General features: G+C 44.1%; 1 protein-coding gene across 3 annotated transcripts in view; it reads right to left on the bottom strand.

Moving 5' to 3' along the window:
- The window catches only part of PTPRJ (protein tyrosine phosphatase receptor type J), a 55,126-nt gene extending 34,703 nt beyond the window's left edge, over positions 1–20,423 (bottom strand). The window contains exons 1-7 of one of the 3 annotated variants that reach the window (XM_043582515.1): positions 19,919–20,423; positions 17,611–17,814; positions 15,622–15,873; positions 14,283–14,510; positions 10,739–11,005; positions 7,560–7,820; positions 971–1,228 (exon numbers count right to left, since the gene is read on the bottom strand). In XM_043582515.1, coding sequence (XP_043438450.1) covers positions 971–1,228; positions 7,560–7,820; positions 10,739–11,005; positions 14,283–14,510; positions 15,622–15,873; positions 17,611–17,814; positions 19,919–19,937 — 1,489 coding nt within the window. In that variant the 5' untranslated portion in view covers positions 19,938–20,423. Of the gene's footprint in view, positions 1–970; positions 1,229–7,559; positions 7,821–10,738; positions 11,006–14,282; positions 14,511–15,621; positions 15,874–17,610; positions 17,842–19,918 lie in introns of all 3 variants that reach the window. The other 2 variants (XM_043582513.1, XM_043582514.1) reach the window with 2 other exon arrangements.
- Between the last annotated feature and the right edge of the window lie 1,012 nt (positions 20,424–21,435).

The raw sequence follows: 21,435 nt of genomic DNA, 5'->3' as shown, positions 1-21,435 counted from the left end.
TACTGCATCTGAAAATAGCCTGGCTCCTGGGTGCCTGGGTGGCTCAGTCAGTTAAGTGTCCAACTTTGGCTCAGGTCAGGATATCACGGTTCGTGGGTTCGAGCCCCACGTCGGGCTCTGTGCTGACAACTTGGAGCCTAGACCCTGCTTCAGATTCTGTGTCTCCCTCTCTCTCTGCCCCTCCCCCACTTGTGCTTGCTCTCTCTCTCTCTCTCTCTCTCAAAAATAAACAATAAAAAAAAATTTTTTTAACAATTAAAAATAAAAAAATAAATAAATAAATAAATAAAATTAAAAACATAAAATAAATAAAAAACAATTAAAAATAGCCTGGCTCCTTTGAGGAAAGAATAAATAAAGCTAACATTTGCTGACTCAAAATACACAAGGCTTCCCAAAAAGACATTCAGAAAATAATTATACAGATTAAATCTCAAAAAGAATTCATTTTCCAGGCTTCTTTTTTAAGTTTATCTGAAATATATTTTCCAGATATAATTTCCTATCTGTTTTGGAAATCTGATTAATGAAAGAGAAAATATATGCGAAAAAGATAATACAAACTACCATCTATCTCTACCATATAGTTAGATCAAACATTAGCAAGACGCCTTCCTTACTACTCTGCAAGCAAAGCTCCCCATTTGAGCAGTATCTTCTAATGTCACCAAGACAAGGTGACTCTCCTCTAGTCCGTATTCCCAAGGAAAGAATGGAATAATTATGTTGTCCATGTTTATCGGATCTTTCTGCTTCTAAGGACAATTCCTTAGAAGCTCAGCACCAATGCCCCAAGAGAACACCAGAACCTTTGCGGAGGCCAATGTTTTCAGCTTAAGCAGCTTCAGATTCTACCTGGAGCCCCGAGACACAATGGCCACTTACCTCACCGTGTAACCAATGCTTGCTTCCCACCCTCCAGGAGAATCAGAAAGAACACCACTTACCAGGGTGTCCTTAAGAGACTTACATGTGTACTGTGCCGTGGAGCTGGCCTCCCCCTGGATGTGGTTCACCTCTGGAAAGATCGTGATGTTATATAAGGTGCCTGGAACCAAACCCCTGAGAGTGATCTCTTTGCGAGAAGTGTTCATCTTGTCAGAGCCGCGCTCGGACTGTATAACTAGGTGGTAGGTGTATTCGGAAGCATTGTCCGTACTCTGCCACTCCAACTCCATCCCGGTTGTGGTGACATTGAACACGCGGATGTCAAAGACGGCACTGGGATCTGGTGGGAGGAAAGGAGGTACAAAGGAAGTGCCAAGGACCATCTTAACACCCAGCTTCATTGCAAAGTGTCCAGAGAACTTGCTCTTTTGCCAGCAAAGTCTCAGACGAGTTCACAGAGGGCAAACTCCAAAGCAAGCGAGAAACACGCACACTCCTGTCTTTTGAGAATTTTGGCTCTTCCGTGACACAGATGAGCAAGCTTACCAATCTGTCCTGTGGGTTCTCTGGTCTTTCGCTTTTGTCATAAAAACGCCCCCTTTGGGGGTCTTCTGGGGTGGAGGTCTTATTCAGATTCCTGATCTGAGTGCTGATGACCAGATGGGTTCAGTTGGTGAAAACGCATCAGACTATGCACTTATGACGTGTGTGTTTTCAATATGTATATTACAGCTCAATAAATAGTCTGGTGTGTGGGGGGGTGTGTATGTGTGTGTGGGTGGGTGGGCGTGTGTGTGGATGTGTGTGTGTTTAATCTAACTCCCTGAAAAGAAAACGTTTTCCTGTAACACAGGCATATACCAAAAAGAAAAACTGAAATGGACAGCTGACGTTTGCTAGGTTGAGAGTATTCGAGGCCAGGGTGGAGAAGGGAAAACACACGTACGCACACACCCCAACCACCCTCCCAGCTGGGATCAGAAGAGAACTCTCCCACAGGGGTACTCGGGGTACCCTGCTCCCCCGCATCTCACCTCTACACACCGAACCAGCTGTAATGTGCATGCACAGATCGAGGCCCAGAAATAACCATGTAAGCTACTACTTTTCTGCCCTTGCTTCCAAAACATTTCTCTTTACCTGGGAACCCAAGTCACCTCTTGTGAGAGGAACTGAGTGAGGGGACAAAAGAAGGAAATATTCTCACTGTAAAACCTTGTGTGTATGTGTGTATGTATGTATGTGTGTGTGTGTGTGTGTGTTTTACATGCATGTATCACACGCACGTACTCTCTTCCAAAAAAAAATTTTAAGTGGCTCCTCTGTAAAGGTAGGTAGCTTTGAGAGTCTTCCTTCCCTACCACCAGATTCCTGATGTCACAGGGATTCCACAGACAAAAGACCATAAAAGGACGCCATTATCTGGGTGGCTCAGTCAGTTGAGCATCCAAATCTTGATTTTAGTTCAGGTCGTGATCTCAGGGTTCAAGGGTTCAAGCCCCGCGTCAGGCTCCATGCTCACCACATGGAGCCTGCTTGAGATTCTCTACCCCTCCCACATGCATTCTCTCTCTCTCTCTTTCTCTCTCTCTCTCTCAAAATAAACTTCAAAAAAAGAAAAAAGTACATCATTATCTATAAATGTAAAAAAAAAATAGAAATAACCTAAATATTCCATAAAAGGAGAAGGGCTCTATAAACTGTGATCTGGCTATATAATGAAACATCCTGCAGCCACTAAAAACATAAAGACCATACATACTATGGGAGGGAGGCTACAATATACACTGAGTTAAAAAAAAATAGTTGAAATACAAAATACAATTATTTGTATAATAATTACAACGATGTAAACAAAACCTATGACTGTGGACACAGATGTGAAAGGAATTCAGCGGGGTTAGAAGGCAGAGTTCTTCTTGTTTCCCTTCCTTTCTATGGTGGTAAAATATCCATATCTATAATTTTAACCATCTGTAAATGTACAACTCAGAGGCATTAAATACATTCACAATTTTGTGACACTATCATCACTATCTATACCCAAAATATTTCATCACCCCCAACACAGATTCTGTTCCACTTAAGCAGCAACTCCCCACACTTCCCTCCCTGGTAGCCTCTGTTCTCCTTTGGTCGCTATGAACTTGCCTATTCCAAGAACCTCAGTAAGTAGAATCATACAATATTTGTCCTTCTGTGTCTAGCTTCTTTCACGTAGCATAATGTTTTGAGGTTCATCCATGCAGTGGGTATCAGAATTTCATTCATTTTTATGGCTGAATAATATTCTATTGTGTGGATATACCATGTTTTGTCTATCCACTGCTCTCTGGACACTTGACTGCTTCTACTCTTGGCTGATGTAAATCATGCTACCATGAACACTGGTATACAGATAACTGTTCGAGTCTCTGCTTTCAATCCTTTGAGAAATATAAATATCATATAAATACATATACATACATATACACATATAAACATATGTATACAAACATACACACACACACACACACACACACACACACGTAGAATTTGAACTGCTGAATCATATAGCATTTGTTTCCCTTCCTCAAAATTGCCTTTAATGCTGTTATACTGACTTTAATAATAATGGAAGTTGTTCAACCATAGAATGATAATCCCCGAAGAGATTAGTGCCTTATCACAACTCTTCATGATTCCCATTCAATGGAACTCAATTAGAGGTTACAGTACAAGAGATGTAACTTCTCCTCAACGAATAAGCCTAAATTGCTTTGCAGCTGACCATCAGTCCACACTCTGCTTGAGACCTCATTCTTCAAAGCCAGAGGTCAGTTCACTCCTTTGTCACTCTGGGCCAGTTATAAAGCTCACAGAACTCCCATTTCCTGCTCTGGAAAACAGAGATGCTAACAGTGCCTACCTCGTGAAGTTATGACAAAAATTTTTAAATAAAAGATGAGAGCCCAGCACTTTGTAGACCCCCAATACATTAAGCTATTATCACATTAAGTTCTGGGCATTGGCAAGTCACACAAAATCAAGTGTCCCCCACCACGGTAATCCTCATGGTAGCAACATTCTCAAAAGAAAAACAGAAATATATGTTGACGTTAAGACGCCATCGCAACAGTCTAATCTAAAATTCAGACTTGATGGCACAAAAACAGACACATAGACCAATGGAATAGAATAGAAACCCCAGAACTAGACCCACAAACGTATGGCCAACTCATCTTTGACAAAGCAGGAAAGAACATCCAATGGAAAAAAGACAGCCTCTTTAACAAATGGTGCTGGGAGAACTGGACAGCAACATGCAGAAGGTTGAAACTAGACCACTTTCTCACACCATTCACAAAAATAAACTCAAAATGGATAAAGGACCTAAATGTGAGACAGGAAACCATCAAAACCTTAGAGGAGAAAGCAGGAAAAGACCTCTCTGACCTCAGCCGTAGCAATCTCTTACTCGACACATCCCCAAAGGCAAGGGAATTAAAAGCAAAAGTGAATTACTGGGACCTTATGAAGATCAAAAGCTTCTGCACAGCAAAGGAAACAACCAACAAAACTAAAAGGCAACCAACGGAATGGGAAAAGATATTTGCAAATGACATATCGGACAAAGGGCTAGTATCCAAAATCTATAAAGAGCTCACCAAACTCCACACCCGAAAAACAAATAACCCAGTGAAGAAATGGGCAGAAAACATGAATAGACACTTCTCTAAAGAAGACATCCGGATGGCCAACAGACACATGAAAAGATGTTCAGCGTCGCTCCTTATCAGGGAAATACAAATCAAAACCACACTCAGGTATCACCTCACGCCAGTCAGAGTGGCCAAAATGAACAAATCAGGAGACTATAGATGCTGGAGAGGATGTGGAGAAACAGGAACCCTCTTGCACTGTTGGTGGGAATGCAAATTGGTGCAGCCGCTCTGGAAAGCAGTGTGGAGGTTCCTCAGAAAATTAAAAATAGACCTACCCTATGACCCAGCAATAGCACTGCTAGGAATTTATCCAAGGGATACAGGAGCACTGATGCATAGGGCCACTTGTACCCCAATGTTCATAGCAGCACTCTCAACAATAGCCAAATTATGGAAAGAGCCTAAATGTCCATCAACTGATGAATGGATAAAGAAATTGTGGTTTATATACACAATGGAATATTACATGGCAATGAGAAAAAATGAAATATGGCCTTTTGTAGCAACGTGGATGGAACTGGAGAGTGTGATGCTAAGTGAAATAAGCCATACAGAGAAAGACAGATACCATATGGTCTCACTCTTATGTGGATCCTGAGAAACTTAACAGGAACCCATGGGGGAGGGGAAGGAAAAAAAAAAAAAAAGAGGTTAGAATGGGAGAGAGCCAAAGCATAAGAGACTGTTAAAAACTGAGAACAAACTGAGGGTTGATGGGGGGTGGGAGGGAGGAGAGGGTGGGTGATGGGTATTGAGGAGGGCACCTTTTGGGATGAGCACTGGGTGTTGTATGGAAACCAATTTGTCAATAAATTTCAGAAAAAAAAAAAAATAATAAAATAAAATTCAGACTTGAGGGGCGCCTGGGTGGCTCAGTCAGCAAAGCATCTGACTTCGGCTCAAGTCATGACCTCAGAGTTCATGGGTTCAAACCCTGCGTCAAGCTCTGTGCTGACAGCTCAGAGCCTGGAGCCTGCTTCAGATTCTGTGTCTCCCTCTCTCTCTGCCCTTCCACCACTCATGCTCTGTCTCTCTCAAAGATAAATAAACATTAAAAACATTTTTTTAATAAAAAAATAAAATTCAGACTTGAAATGGAATTACTGCATTTCATCTAAGGTATGCACTTTAGCAGTCCCTTATTTTGGAAACAAACCTTTCAAGGAACTATCAATGCCTTCACCCAACCAACAGAGTTGAAGAAACCTACACAAGGAGAATCTCAAAAGCCCAAATGATTTCATGTGTGCCTAAAGGAATTAGGCCTCATTTTTTTATTCTTCCCTTCTATATAAAAGATTAATTCTCTTGCAATCAAAGCTCAAGGAATAGTGTGTGTTTTCCAAGCTTTTCCAAAAAACGTGTTTCAAATTTTAAAAACAACAGTAATGAATATTAAATTGTTTTGATGAAATAATTTTATCAAGATCACTTAGCCTCAAAGAATAATGCTGTTTATGAAAGACTGTATATAATCTACAATCTACTTTTCCAACAACAGGGGAGTACTTGAATAATTTACAATACATCCATATCATTGGTTCTTAAACTTTTGAATCTCAGGACCCCTTTACCTCCTTAAGAGAGAATTTTTATTTATGTAGGCTATATTTATATTTACTGTATTAGAAATAAAAAATGAAGGGGTGTCTGGGTGGCTCAGTTGGTTAAGCTTCCGACTTGGGCTCAGGTCATGATCTCACGGTTCATGAGTTGGAGCCCCACATCTAGCTCAGAGCCTACAGCCTACTTCGGATTCTGTGTCTCCATCCCTCTCTGCCCCTCCCCTGCTCATGCTTGCTCACTCTCTCTCTCTCTCTCTCTCTCTCTCTGTCTCTCTCTCAAAAGTAAATAAACACCAAAAAAATTTTTTAAAGAAATAAAAAATGAAGAATTTTTAAAACATAAGAATACACAAGCATACATTCCATTAGCCATCAGAGTGACGATGTCATCCCTTGTCATATAGCATCTGGAAAGCTCCATTATACACTCATCGTGAGAGAATAAGATTAAAAAAGCCAAATAACACTTTAGAAGCAGTATGATAATAATAATAACAACTCATCAACTCCTTGAAAGAATCTAGGGGACTCTGAGAGATCCCTGGATCACACTTTGGGTAACAATGATCTAGCCCACAAGTCAACTAAGTTTTCCTTTAAGGGACACAGAATAAATATTTTACGTATTGTGGGCCATATATTTTCTATTGCAACTGCTCATTTCTAGCACAAAAGCAGTTATAGATAGTATATAAACACATAAGCATGGTTGTGTTCTAGTAAAACTTTATTTATAAAAACAGGCAATGGCCAGATGTGGCCCATAGGCCATTATTATCTGTTGACCCGATTTAGACAATGGAATGCCAGGATGATATTAAAATTATCCTGTAGAAATATTTATACTGGCAGGGAAGAACACTCATAATAAGCTGCTATGTGGTAAGAAGCAGATTATAAAACCACATGAATAAGATGACTTCAATGTTTGTAAAAGAAAAAATATATAGGGGTCCCTGAGTGGCTCAGTCAGTTGAGCATCTGACTCTTGATTTCGGCTCAGGTCATTATCTCATGATTCATGTGATGGAACCCCACAACTTCTCTCTCCCTCTGCCCCTTCCCCACCCTAAATAAATAAATAAATAAATAAATAAATAAATAAATAAATAAAAATATAGGCACATATTTAAAATTAGAAAAGTTATCATTGATTACCTCATACATCAAAAATACACCAAAAGTTACCAGTGATTATTTCTGGTTGGTAGTTTACTATGTGATTTTCTTTTGCTTGTCTATGTATTTTACATAATGAATATGCATTACTGTCATTATAAATGTTTTTAAGATTTTCATTAGATAATTAAAAGCAGTATTTGGAAAACCTGGCATTATAAATTATACTGATTTCCTTTAAGAAACACCACTGTTTTACAGAAAACACAGCCTATTTGCTTACCAGTTCTATTGTAAACCGTCTGGGACTCCCCTTCAGTCCCATTTGGTCCTTGTGGAAATATTTCAAAACGATACTTGGTTCCAGGGTATAAGCCACCAATGACAATACTTTGGTTTTGGGTGGCTGTTTCCAGAGGAGATTTTCCAGCTCCTTCCTCTGTGGTAAGTATCTTGAAGAAATCTGCGTCATTGCTGCTCCAAGCTAAGCCAATTTCCCTTGTGCTGACACTCGTCACTCGAAAGTCGGAAACTGGACGGGGGGCTGTGGGAAGAGAGTAAACAACTAGATTTAGAGCCTGGTTCTACAGAAGACAGGGTGACTGAACCTCACAAAATATTTACACTGAGATTATATGCACACTTGGGACATCCGACCTTTCTCTCTTCTTTGTATTATCACCTACAATGCCCTTAGCAACTGGTATTTTTGGCTACTGAGAAAACAGTTGGCTACAAGAGCATAGAAAGTGCATGCTTAGGTTGTACAAAGTCATTCACCGGAAATGAGAGGAGGGGTAAACCCACGTGGGCACGGGCTAACACTCTGGGGTAGGACCTTGGCTGTTGCTGGCTGCTTTATCTCAAATACATTATTAGGCCTCCCAGAACCTCTGTTTAGAAACATGCAGTAGAGGCTGCTGTTGACCCCTAAAACCCATTCCTTACCTGGCTTTTCCCTTAGTCATACAACCCCAGATTTTTAGCTGTGTACCTGGCTGTCAGAAGTAAAGACTATATTTCCCAGCCTCCTTTGCTGCTAGATTAGCCATGTGGCTGAGTTCTGGTCAATAGGACGTGAGCAGAAGTACCGTATGACTTTTAGGAAGTATCATGAACGCATGGAGCACTACCTTCTGCCCTTCCTCCTCCTTGTAGCTGGAATGTAGATGCAATACCCAGAGCTCAGGCTCTGGTGGCTGTGGTGGCACCTATGGCTTCCTGATCCCCGGATTACAGCTCAGAACATATATTCCTGGAGCCAACACCTACAGTGGGGGTTGCAGACTGTGACAAAACTGCACCCCTTAGTGTGGGAGCCATTCCTGGGTCCCAGCCTAAAGCCTGCTCCCCCAGCTGTTAAGAGTTGAATCGTGTCCCTTCAAAATTCATATGTTGGAGCCCTAACACCCAGTACCTCAGAAGGTGGTATATTTGGAGACAGGGCCTTTAAAGAGGTGATTACAGTAAAACAAGGTCATTAGAGTAGGTCCTAATCCAGTATATGACTGGTGTCCTGGTAAGAAGAGGAGATTAGGACACAGTCATGCACAGACCAAAGGACAACCACGCGAAGACACGGGGAGAAGACAGCCACCTTCCAGCCAAGGAGAGAGGCCTCAGAGGAACCCAACCGTTCATCACCTTGATCTCAAACTTCTTGCCTCCAGAACTGTGAGAAAATAAATTTCTGCTGTTTAAGCTCTGCAGTCTGTGGTACTTGTAACAGCCGCCCTGGCAAAATAACACACCAGCCCTCCCAATAACTCTGCAAACCCTCGGCTCCCAGGATCGAGTTCCTTTGGGCTGAAAAAAAGCGCGTAAAAAGCTTCTGTTTCCTGCCACGGAGCCCTGGCTAGCACTCCTCCATCCCGTCCTGCCTAGCACTGGTGCTGCTTCTACAAGGACAAAGAAACAAACTCCTGTTTTGTTTACGCCGTGCATACTCGGGAAGTTTTTTTGTTACTCACAGCCAAACCTAATCTGAACTAATAAAGGGACCGAAGAGTAAAAGTGTAGAAGGTGAGGAAGGGAAACCAGATTCCACTTACCCCAAAGAGCCAGTCCAGAAGACGTTTGTAAAGGTGCCTAAGGTGCACTTCCTAGCAAGCAACAGACACCCAAGTGAAGCATTCTGTGAAACGAGCCCTGGGTCCAGAGCCAGGCATCCCTGGGACCCACGTCTCTGCTCTGCCACTTTGCGCCCTTGGGCAAATCATTCGGCTGGGTGGGGCTGCAGCCTCCTTATTTGTCAAACAGGGATCCTAATACCTACCATGGAGGCCATCGCAATACCCATAAAGCGCCTAGTACGGTACGATACTGATACTGTTATACTATGTACTATTGGTATACCATTATTGCTTTACTTTAATTCTCGGACCTTCTTTGGAACAGAAAGCATCTTTTTTTAATGTTTATTTTTGAGAGACAGAGAGAGAGAGAGAGAGAGAGAGAGAGAGAGAGAGAGAGCGCGCGCAAGTGGGGGAGGGGCAGAGAGAGAGGAAGGCAGAGAATCCAAAGCAGGCTCCAGGCTCGGCACAAACCCCAGTGCAGGGCTCGAACCCACGAACTGTGAGATCATGACCTGAGCCGAAGTCAGACACTTAACTGACTGAGCCACCCAGGTGCCCTGGAACAGGAAGCTTTTTATTTGCTGCCTGTCATCTTCTCTTTAAAGCACAGGTAAGCAAAGAAAGGGTGAGATAGATCTGTGCCCTGCTTCATTATAATGTCAGTATCCAAAAGACAGAGGGACATGAATAACCAGGTTCTTTTTGTCTCCGTGCATCATCTTGCCTCTACCATGCTAGAATGAATGGTCATTACAAGCACAGGCTGGAGTCAGCCCAGCTGTTGGATCCTACCTCTGCCACGTGTGTAACACCTCCCTACAGCACCTCTCTCAGCCACGGCTCCCTGATTCATAAAATAAGGCTAATTCCAACCATGTCACAGGTCTGTGAACACGACATAAGACAGTGCAAGGAGGGGCTCCTGGGCGGCTCAGTCGGTTCAGGGACCAACTCTTGATTTAGGCTCAGGTCATGATCTCATGGTTCATGGGATCAAGCCCTACATTGGGCTCTGTGCTGACAGCGTGGAGCCTGTTTGGGATTCTTTCTCCCCCCTCTTTCTGTTCTTCCCGCGCTCACATGCTCGCTTGCTCTCTCTCTCTCTCTCTCACACACACACACACACAAAATAAAATTTAAAAGTGTAAAAAAGTAAAATAAAAAGAAGATAGTGCCAGGAAAGCATGTACACCATGTTCAGCACGTGGGGTGGGTCAGTCAACGATCATCGTTACGACGGTGCACATCCGGAAGGAGGTTAGAGTCCCTGTGGGCTCACACACTGAGCTGTGTTTTCCTCGAGGGTAGGGACAAAGCTTTGTCTCGTACCTGGGCCTGGCACAGAGCAGGCAGGTGAGAGAGGTCAGCAAAACAATAGTGAACTCACGGGTGTACACTTGGAGAAAACCCGGCACGCCCTCGGAACTGTTGCCAAGGAAAGGGTGCACCGTGATGTTGTACAAGGTACTCGAGTTGAGCGAAGTAATGACGACCTGAGTCTCATTGACATGGAGGGTGAAGGAATCCGTCTCCCCAGTGACTTGTATCTTGTAGGTATAGACAGAGGACGACTCGTTATCATTGATTTTCCAGGTCAGGGTCATGTTTGTTGCGTTGATGTCCACAACTTCAACGTCAAACACTTGACTGGCGACTGTGAAGACAGAAGAGGCATTAACAGTAACCAGAATGGCCAAGCCAGAGAGAGAGACAGAGACAAACCATCATCAGGGCCTGTCATCCATTATAAGAAAGATTCTCAGCAATCATGCCTTCCTCTGCTACACATTTTCACCACAACATACATCAATGTATGGGGGTCCCAGCAAGTGTCAGACATCATCTTCAGTGAAGAGACAACCTGGCCAATTGCAACTGCACAGTTACCGCTTTGTTCTTCTTGTGAGTACTCTTAGAGATATGACAGGCTCTTCAAACAACAACATGGACTCTACTCATGCCCTGCCCAGGTCCTGGGGTGACCCAGAAACACTCTCAAGCATATATGCTTCCAGAATGAACTATACAGGACCCATTAAAGATCACACACTTTAGCGCAAGGCAGGTCCGGGCTCCAAGGTTAGTTCTGCATTAATGGCTAGGTAGTTCTGAGGAAAATCATGTGAGCTCAGTCTCCTCATCTGCAAAATGGGGTAATATTCCTAACCTCGAGAAAAGGTAACACAGAGCTCTAATAATCTGCCACTGGCCCATCCTACCCTCCCAGTCCATGCTCTCCATCCCCTGCCTGCTCTGTGCCCTGGAAGGCTGACCCCTACATGCTGCATCACTGTGGCTGGCAGGAAGGAGGGGCCCTGCCAGAGGCCCTGGGACTGGGTTCCACCTGCAAGCAATGTGAGCAGGCGACCTGGAAGCAGAGGAGTAAGCAGTGAAGTGTTTCTCCCACAGGCCTCTGCTCGGGCTGCCTGTTCTGACAAGGCTGCCTCTTCCACTGCCCCAGCCCCCACCAGGTTCCAGAAGCACCCCTTCTTCCCCTTGCTCATCAGCCTTAGAGGTGACTTCCTACCACGACTAATCTCAGGTGTCTCAACGTGCTCTGATGATTTCCTTAACCCCATCCCACCTAACGAGATGCTTGAAAAATGCTTGGTGCGAGACATGTATTGTGTGCATGTATATACATCTAGATATGCACATATACACACACACACGCCACACAGAGAGGGTTAAAGTTACTATGATTATTACTTATCAAGTGCTAAGACAGTTCACACAAACCAGGCCATGTGTATCCATATATCTGAGAGCCTAAGATGCAATCACTATTTTTTTTTAATGTTTATTTATTTTTGAGAGAGAGAGAGAGAGAGACACACAGCGTGAGCAGGGGAGGGGTAGAGAGAGAGGGAGACACAGAAACTGAAGCAAGCTCCAGGCTCCAAGCTGTCAGCACAGAACCCGATGCAGGACTCGAACTCAGGAACCACAAGATCATGACCTGAGCCGATGTCAGATGCTTAACCGACTGAGCCACCCAGGTGCCCCTGCAATCACTATTTCGTTCTGTTCAGACAGCTTTAAAAGCAGGGAACCTGAGGCCCACGCTAACCCACAAGACCCCTTTTAGCAAGTCAGGCAAAGGGCTCATCCTCTGGATGGAGCCAGCCCTGGGGTACATTGCTCAGCGAGGAGCCCATTCACCCTCTTGCACAAGCATCTTGTGTGTAGGACGGCCCCACCGCTGTCAAAGGGAGGGCCCCTTCTTCCTCCTCCTCCTGCCCCACCCTCTAGACACCGAGCCCTCCCACCTGCCAACCTGCTGGGTCACTGAGGGTCCCCAGAAGCCAAGCGGCCTGTCCTATAACTACATCCTCCCCTCCTCACCCACACACTGGCATCACCGGTAGAACAGGAAAGAAGAAAGGAGGGCACAAGTGGACCCTCCTTCAAGGTGGACACAGGGAAAAGCAATAATTCTTTACATACACAACCTGTCATAGGCGTCCAGCCCCTGCAAGTAACATGGCCCGGCTAGTAACTGCCTCTGACAGAGACACCCAACTCATGAGCATACGATCACAACTCTCCAGGAACAAAGTCGACCCCCTCCAGAATTACCAGGGTCCTCGAGCTGTCACCCGCTCCTCGTACCTCTCTACCTTCATACCTCGGGGTCCACCACCTGCACTTTCACTCATAATGTTTCCTCAGTGGACATGTCTTCCTCCCTCTCTCCCTTTATCCAAATCCTGGTCTCTCTTCAAAGCAAGTTCAAATCCTGCCTATAGAAGAGGCCTTCCCTCGGGATTTGATGCTAAGATCGTGCTCCAGCCTTCCACTGTCTAGAGCACTCAGGGGGCAGCTGCAGTGGACGGTGGTCACGTGTCACCTGTGCGGCACCCAACAGCACCAAATCCCCCATGGGAGGAGGAAGTGCTCGTCATCCACGTAGAAGCCGGAGGACCACACTCCCTTCCCCAACGCAGCCATCCAGAAATCACGAACGTGACAGCGTCTCCATCTTGGGACTCGGACTCCTGAGGGTGTTACCAGGTCCCAGCTAGTAACCAGGTGTTACTAGCCTCCCAGAGTTTCCTGGATCCTAGTCTTATTTTCTGCCCTGTATCCCCCAGCCTGCACCCCTTCTCCCTCCATTCTATGGGTCTCCGACAGCCTTTGAGAACAGATATATTTTTGGGTCAGGTAACCAGAGTGGGAGTTCGTGTTGCCTCAACCAAGTCCCTGAGGATGACACTGGTGCAGCATTTATTCCTGAGCCCACGGGGCCTGACCATGGACTTGTCAATGCGTGGATGTCTCTCTCGACTCCCCATCTATCCTGAACTCCTCTTAGCAAGGAACCATGCATTTCTTTGCCCCCTCGTCAGCACCAATCCGACACACCTCCAAATATTGGTCAGTTTACAGAGCGGAAATACCATTAAATTATAGGTAGGAAGAGCAATGCACATATCAACAAGCTTCCACAGAAAGATCAGCATGCATTGGAGGGGAGGTCAAAAAACAAAACAAAACAAAACAAAAAAACCCCAAAACAAGCAACAACAACAACAACAACAAAAAACACCTCATGTTCTTACCTGAAGGGGAAAATACTTAACCAACAAATGACAAGAAGAATAGCTAATTATAAGAGAAAAATATTACACCAGCTTGTCCCACTGGCCTGGGTGCAGAGACACGAAAGGAAGACACGAGGTAGCACCTCGCGTCTGCACGTAGCAGCTGCCCGATACGCGTTAGTGAGCTTTTGAAAGAAAGAAGCGTCTTGGCCACGGAGTTAAGAAGAAACTCACTGGATTTGCTCTGTCCGAAATCTCTTCCAGAAAACTCCCTCTGACAACACAAGTACTTGTGAAGCAAGAGATAACGGAGAGACGAGAATCACAGAAGACCAAAGTGGGTGCTGGAAAACGCGGGCTGAAGACATTCTACAAAATTCAACATACCCGTCCTGAACGTTATGCGCTGGGGCCCTCCTTCTGTGCCATCTGCTGCTTGAGAATAGACAGCGGCACAGTACTGCGTGTCGGGCACCAACCCCGTAATCAGGACTTCCGTGTCTCCGGTCAGAAGATGGTCCGAAGACAGGTCCACACGTTTGAGCTGGTATCCAGACACGGGGGCCGTGTGGTTCCGGGGTTGCTGGGAGAAGCTCTCCGTGGCGTTGGCATCTACTTCCATCACAAAAGTCAAATACATTAACTGCAACGGAAGCACATGCCTGTCCGCCCACAGCACCTTCCCCATAAGAGGACACATCAGGCAGCACCCACAGTTACTACACCACAAATTCTTCCCTTCCTCCCCCACAGAGAGACACATCCTCCTAGAAGGACCCTGATTTTCAGCAGCTCTTTCGCTCTCTACTTGTATCCCACGTACCACCCCCCTTCTCTTTCCAACTCGGCTGTTTTCAGCTCTTCCCCTTCTTTGAAGAAAATCGTCTCCCACCCAGCTCCAAAGGTGGTCATCTAGGGACGGCCATTGGACTCAAACCTGGCTAATCTGATCTCACTCCGGGAATTTCTCCCCTGGGCCAGACCCCTTCTGATAGGAGGTGAACTGGGGGACCTGCTGGTGGCCATTTCTCCCTGAGCTTTGGGGCAGGAGCCACTCTGAAGTCAAGGCCGATACGGAAGGAGGCAGGCGGAGGAGACGGGAGTCCCCTCATCTCTTGCTTCAGGGCCTTACTGCCCACAGCAGGAAAGCAGACATGAGCCAACAAGTTGCTTTTCTAGCCCAGGCTATTTAAAGTCTGGTTTCTGTCAGTTGTGGTCAACAATCCTAACACCCCCGTCGTAGTACTATTTCCTGAAGTGCAAAATGGGAATTAAGCACTTGTTCTTCTCAATTCACAGGGCTGCCTCTGAAAATGCTTCAAATCTGTAAATGGCTACTCCACTGCCAATGCAGAAGACATCTGCTAGCCTCGCTTGCTAAGTTTCGCTTTTCGCAACAGATGTGACAAGTTCATCCGAAGGCCCTACTTGGGTTAATGCATCTAGTATTTGTTGAACTGAAAGTTTAAAGAGCTAAAGGGGCCAGCTCCTTTCCGGGATGCCAGACTCAGAAAGCTTCAGCCCCTGTTACCATTCTGAACCCCAATGATCTGACCTGTAAAATAAGAACATTTCCCTCCTTCCTCATACAGATGTGGGGTAAAACTAACAGTCTGGAGCAAAGCCCTCTAGAAATTCTAAAACTGTATACAAGTACAAGAACAATATTTCTTAAAACTATTAAGTTACTGAAAGTCAAAACCAGTATGGCACTTTTGTAACTCACCTAAGCCACTATCTGTAACCGAGGACTCTCTCCCTTCCTCATTTGATTCTGAAAGACACTGGGTGACCTTGTGTCGAACCCCTGGTGTCAGGTGTGATATGTTGACCACCAAGACTTGAGGCAACTCCTTACAACTTTCGACGCCTTCAAGGAGCATCCAGCAGGTGGCAGTGTCATTGCCATTCTTCCAGGTAATAGCAACTTGCGTCACACCCACGAAGGAAACACGAAGATCAGAAACTTGACTCGGCTCTATTTTAAAAAACACACAATGGGCATTGATGGAACAAGGTATTTGCAGTCACCTTTCATTGGGAATGACTGGGGTCACTGATGTTCCAATGTGACTCACTAAAAATACTTTTTTTATATCAGGGTCCTGTGCAAGTCCATCATTTCACAGCAGGAAATGATACAGACAAGAATAAACCTGTAACCAAAGATTTTTAGGATCTCTGCTCTGCTCCACAACAGTTAACTTCCACAGTGATTTGAGAGTCTTCGAAACTGTCTTCAAAATTGTCAAACTGCAGGGGTGCCTAGATGGCTGAGTCGGTTCAGTGTCTCACTTTGGCTCACGTCATGATCTCGCAGTTCATGGGTTCAAGCCCCAGGTCTGGCTCTGTGCTGACAGCTCAGAGCCTGGAGCCTGCTTTAGGGTTATCTCCCCCTCTCTCTCTCTGCCCCTCCCCCGCTCACACTCTGTCCGTGTCTCTCTCTCAAAAATGAATAAAAACATTTTTAAAAATGGGGTTTTTTTTATTTTAAAAAAACAACAACTAAGCACTTAGTCCACAACCAATAAATGGTAGCTGATGAGGAAGGCCTTGTCCCGGGGGGCTTTCAGGTAGAGGGGCTCAACAACCAGGCTGGGTATTTCCCGCCACCTTCCCACCTCCTCTGGCCTGTGTCATCTCATCCCCATCACCATTGCCAAATTCTATCTTCTTTTTCCTCCTTCATTCTCTTCCATCTTCTCCCTGCCCTCTCCACCTGTCCCCCTCTCTTTCACGATAGAGCAAACCTCTATCGTAGGAGGTTTTTTTTGCCTCTGAACTTGTGCTCTACGGAGCGACAAGAGTTTTTTGAGGGTACTGATGACACCCCACTCCTATGGGTCCTCTCTCCTCTCTCTCCAGTTCTTTTTCCTTATGGGGCTTCCAGGCAAGATTTTATTTAAAGAAATAGTTTCCTGGCTTGAAAAAAAAAAATCCTGCTGAAAACCGATGGTTTCATTTGCCTGTTCCATGTACAGAAGGTGCCATGGGCTCCAAGACATCAGGCTTCCAGGGCCTACCAGCCAAAGAGATCACATCCCCAGATCAGAAAACCAAAAGAAGAGCTCATTTTTAAATGTTTGGTTCTTCCCAGCTTAAAAGAGCTTCTTGTCTCTTTTTTGTACTTTTGATTCTTTTCTGCTTAAAAAAAAAAGGGGAGAGAGCTAAATCTGCAGCTATAACACGTGCCTCAGGGTACTGACATCTAAGCTAAATAAAAATCTAAACCTAAGCGAGTGTCACTGGGCTATCATTTCATTTGAAACACACGCTCTTCTATAAAGCACACCAAACTTCCAGGCCCGGCAAATACTCCTGAGAATATAAACAGCATTAACTTCCCTGCCGGGCTTAAGAAAAGCCTACTAATTACAGACACCATCAAGACACATGTCTAATGGGGTCACTGCTCCCAAGTCTTAGCAGAAAAGCAAATACTAGCCAATAATAATAGCAAAAGATTTTTAAAAGTGGACCTACTTAAAACCTCCCAAAGCACCCAAGACCTGAATACCAAATGATCCGAATTGATCAGGTAATGATTCAGGTATCACCTGAACTCCTGGGCTTGAACCAATATGGCATCTTTTCTCCTCCCCTTCCACCATTAACGAAAACCAATCTCTCCCCCACAGGCAACGTGAATGGACAAGGCTCTAGGATACAGGGTGAAAAGGAACGTCTCACGATCATTCCTGGGAGCTCATCTTACCTGTCACATCATTTGCGACCGTGGAATCTGCCCAAGTCTTACTGACTGTTTCTGAAGTGGTGAAGGATGTGTATGAAGCTGTTGGGCTAAAGCCTGTGGTGTTATCCCCAGCTTGACCTTCACCTTCTGTGTGCGTGTACGTAGAAGCAGCTGAGTCCGTGTTTGTCCATGCTGGGGCCACACTGGTTGGACTGATGGACACAGCTTCAATGTCAGACACAAACAAGGATTCTATTTTAATATGGTTTCCCAAAAGAGGAAAGAAAAAATTATATTTAAAAAAGAAATATAAGAGTCAGGACTGCTCTGCATCTCTACTTTTCAGAAGTGAATTGTGCAATCACAGAATTTCATTTCCCTCTATTTCTCCTCCTGGACTTTCTCCCCACAAACTAACTGTAGATACATTTATATATATATATATACACACACACACACACACACACACACACACACACACACACACATATATACATGCGTGTGTGTTAGTGAAACAGAAGGCTGCAAAACAGAAACCAAAATGACAGAGATTGGCAATGTTGGCTGTCACTTGAATACAGATTAAATCTATACAGGAGCTGATACAAAAAAAGACGTTAAGATGCTGAATGAGTCTCTCGCCGTTCTTAGAATACACTGTGTGTAGAGAGGTTTTACATGGTGCAGAAGATAACTTTCTTGCCAAACCCTGATACTAGGAGGAAGCTCCGCCATTTTGGGGCACAAAGATGGCATGAGACAGAATAACATAAGGAAAAAAGAGCTGGTCTTCGAATTCAGAACCAGACATACGGGCCCACTCTGTCCCTTACCTCTGTGACCTAGAATCAGTCCCTTAAAGCCTCCCATTCTGGAGTTCCTCTATTGGCAGCTCTAATAAACTATTTTTAACATAAAGGATTATTTTTATAATATGGTAACCAAAGTCACTGGATTTGGACATTGCAAAAAATCTGAGTTCAGAATCCCATCCTGTTGGTCATTAGCATGTGATTTTACTCAAAGCCCTGGGAGAACATTCTAATCATTTTAGAGCAATGGTTCACAGACTTTTTAGTTTGCATTTCATTTTTCTTTCCCATGTTCTAGGCTTCAGCTGTGATCTGGTATCAGTCACATCTACAGCCACTGAAATCCATCTCAGTAAGACACCAGGAAACTTTTCAGTGATAAACTGTGACTGATTTGAGCAGTCAGATACGGCGGTCACACAAACTAATAAAATGGCACCTCCCACTATATACTTGCTGTACAACAGGTTTTCATTATGATTTTTAAAACGAATCACAGTTCTCTCATCTCCCCTTTGCCCCCTTTTCTCCATGCACATAAGTTTTCTTCTTTGGCACCGATGATTCAAGGCTACACAAGGTACCTACCAGTTTATTTACCAAACTGATTAACAAGCAAGAAAAAGCAACCGCGGAGCTCTTCTCATTGTTTGTACAGACCTTGCAGAATCACTGTTATTAACTGAGATTGCCTTTATTACAAGGTTTCAGCAAGATCTGCCCCCTTGGCGTGGCACTGGAAGAACATTCTAATTATTTTATCTCTATGGTTCACAAACTTTGGGATCTTACCAATCAGGAAAAAAAAAGTCCCCAAATTTTGAGGACAGACAAGAGCTACCAATTTTTATTTATGCTAAAAGGTACATTTTTTAAACTACCAAATACGGTTATATTTATTTCTTATAGAAACAAATAATGACCAAAAAAATAGTAAGGACATAATCCCAGAATATATCTTGCTTTCAACTAAATATGTTTAGCATCACTTAAATCTTACTATCATAGTCTTAGTTTTCTCATTCTACTCTAGACTAGGGAGAACTTCAATGGGCCAACACTAGTTAGCAACTGGAACTCAGCCCTCCACACGGAAGCAAAATATATAGGAGGTTACGTCTGGTTTTCCAAAGGTTACATACACCCTGTATATCACTTTTAAAAATCATGGAGCAATGTATCAGCCCCAAAAAATATGTATAGGAAAACAGCACATAAAATAAATATAAATCATACTGCATTGTGACAACAAAGTCTTTAAAAAATCACCCACAGATGTAGGCTGGGGAAAGTAAAAATCACAGAAAATAGAAAATTTTTGTCAAAGTTGCGCAAATGATTGAATTCTTTCTTTCCCGTGCTGTTTCCACACTCACCCCACTTCTAAAATAAAACTGGAAACTAAGAGTTTGAACAAATTTGCATTTTCTGTGATTTTCACATTGCTGTTAATGATGCTGTGTCCAGCAGGGGGCGATAACGAACAACACAAGAGAAGACAGGGAAGTGCTACTTACCGTCACCTGCGCACACCATCTGTAACAGAAAAAAAAAAAAAAACGGAAGTCAGTGCATTCATTCAGCCACGGAAAATGCAAATCAGGAATAAAGCAGTTGAGAATTTAATGATAGGGATGGGGTGTTAACGACTACATTAAAAAAGGCCTACTGGCAGGGACTAGGGTGTGGGGACACTGAATAAAGGAACTCAGTGAAACCAGAGGTCAGTTACAAACAATGGATTAACTCAGTTATATGGAGGCCGAGCCATCCAGTGCTCTTCCCCACACATACATCCAATACTGGGGCAGCTCCCAGGTCAGCCCTCTCCCCTGCCACTGCATCATGAATGGATGCACAGGGACATAGACGCACAATCAAGATTCTCTAGGGAAGCAAAAAGGAAAGCAGGACCATAACACCCCTTCCCCACAGCCATTTTCAGGTCGCACGTACAGAATGTAAAGCCAGGTGCACAACCGAAGAAATCTACTGGGTTTGGGATTTTCCTTGTGCAAAAATTCACCTTCTTCCTTCTGTCGGTAGGTGGCGTAATTTTTTTTTTTTTTTTTTTTTTTTTTTTTTTTTAATTACATGGCATGCAGCTTTGGGAAGCATGAATGCTTGAAACAGAGGAACCTTCAAGATTATTCAGTTGAGTGTCTCAATCTGCCACCTTTAGATACCCGGAGGAGCCTCAAAGATACGCATCATGATCCATAAATTATTTCCCCATACTTTAAAAACCTAAAATAATTTGAAGTTGTACATCTATTGTTTAGTAAGCACACTTTTTTGGTTAACAGGATTTTTAAAAGTATGGCCTTCGTAAAGAGGAAAATAATCAAAAGGGATTCTAGTGGAAAAAATGTCCTCCAATTTCCCATCACCCTTAAATAAAACCCCAAGTCTTAACCACAGTCTACATATCTCCCATGATCTCATCACACCCTTCTCATTGTTCCTGAGGCTGGTTCTCTCTTACAGCCTTTACACATTGATTCCTTTCTCCAAAAATACTCTGCCCCAGACCTTCCTGTGTCATGGCCTAAAATGCCACCTCATCAGGCAGTCCTTCTCCAACCAACCAGCGGAAATTAGCACCTCTCACTCTCCATCACATCACTAGTATGTTTCCTCCTTGGCAATTTACCTCAATTATCTTCAGCCTCCTCCAACAAAAATGTATGCTCCATGAGAACAGAAACCTCATCTGTGCCCTTGCCTAGAATGGTGCATACAGTAGGCACTCAGTAAATGACACTAAAGGAAAGAATGAGCCTCTTGTTTTGGAAAGGAAGTAATCCCCTAAGGCCTACAGGTGGAAAAACACTTGCCCAAGGTCCTACAGCAAGGCCAAGGCGGGACACGGCCAGGAGCCTAAGCACTCAACCCAACCCAAAGGAAATATCCTTCGGGCTTACCAAATGGAGAAGGCAAAGACAACATTCACTTTCATCTCACGGGTTACGCAGATGGAAAAAAAGATCTGCTCGGCACCCTATCTTCCAGGGGCCCAGGCACCAATCCCCAA

This window comes from Prionailurus bengalensis, chromosome D1 (assembly GCF_016509475.1).
Source record: "Prionailurus bengalensis isolate Pbe53 chromosome D1, Fcat_Pben_1.1_paternal_pri, whole genome shotgun sequence".
NCBI classification, from domain to species: Eukaryota; Metazoa; Chordata; class Mammalia; order Carnivora; family Felidae; genus Prionailurus; species Prionailurus bengalensis.
Note: the sequence above shows the minus strand (reverse complement) of the source record. Positions and strands in the feature narration are given on the sequence as shown.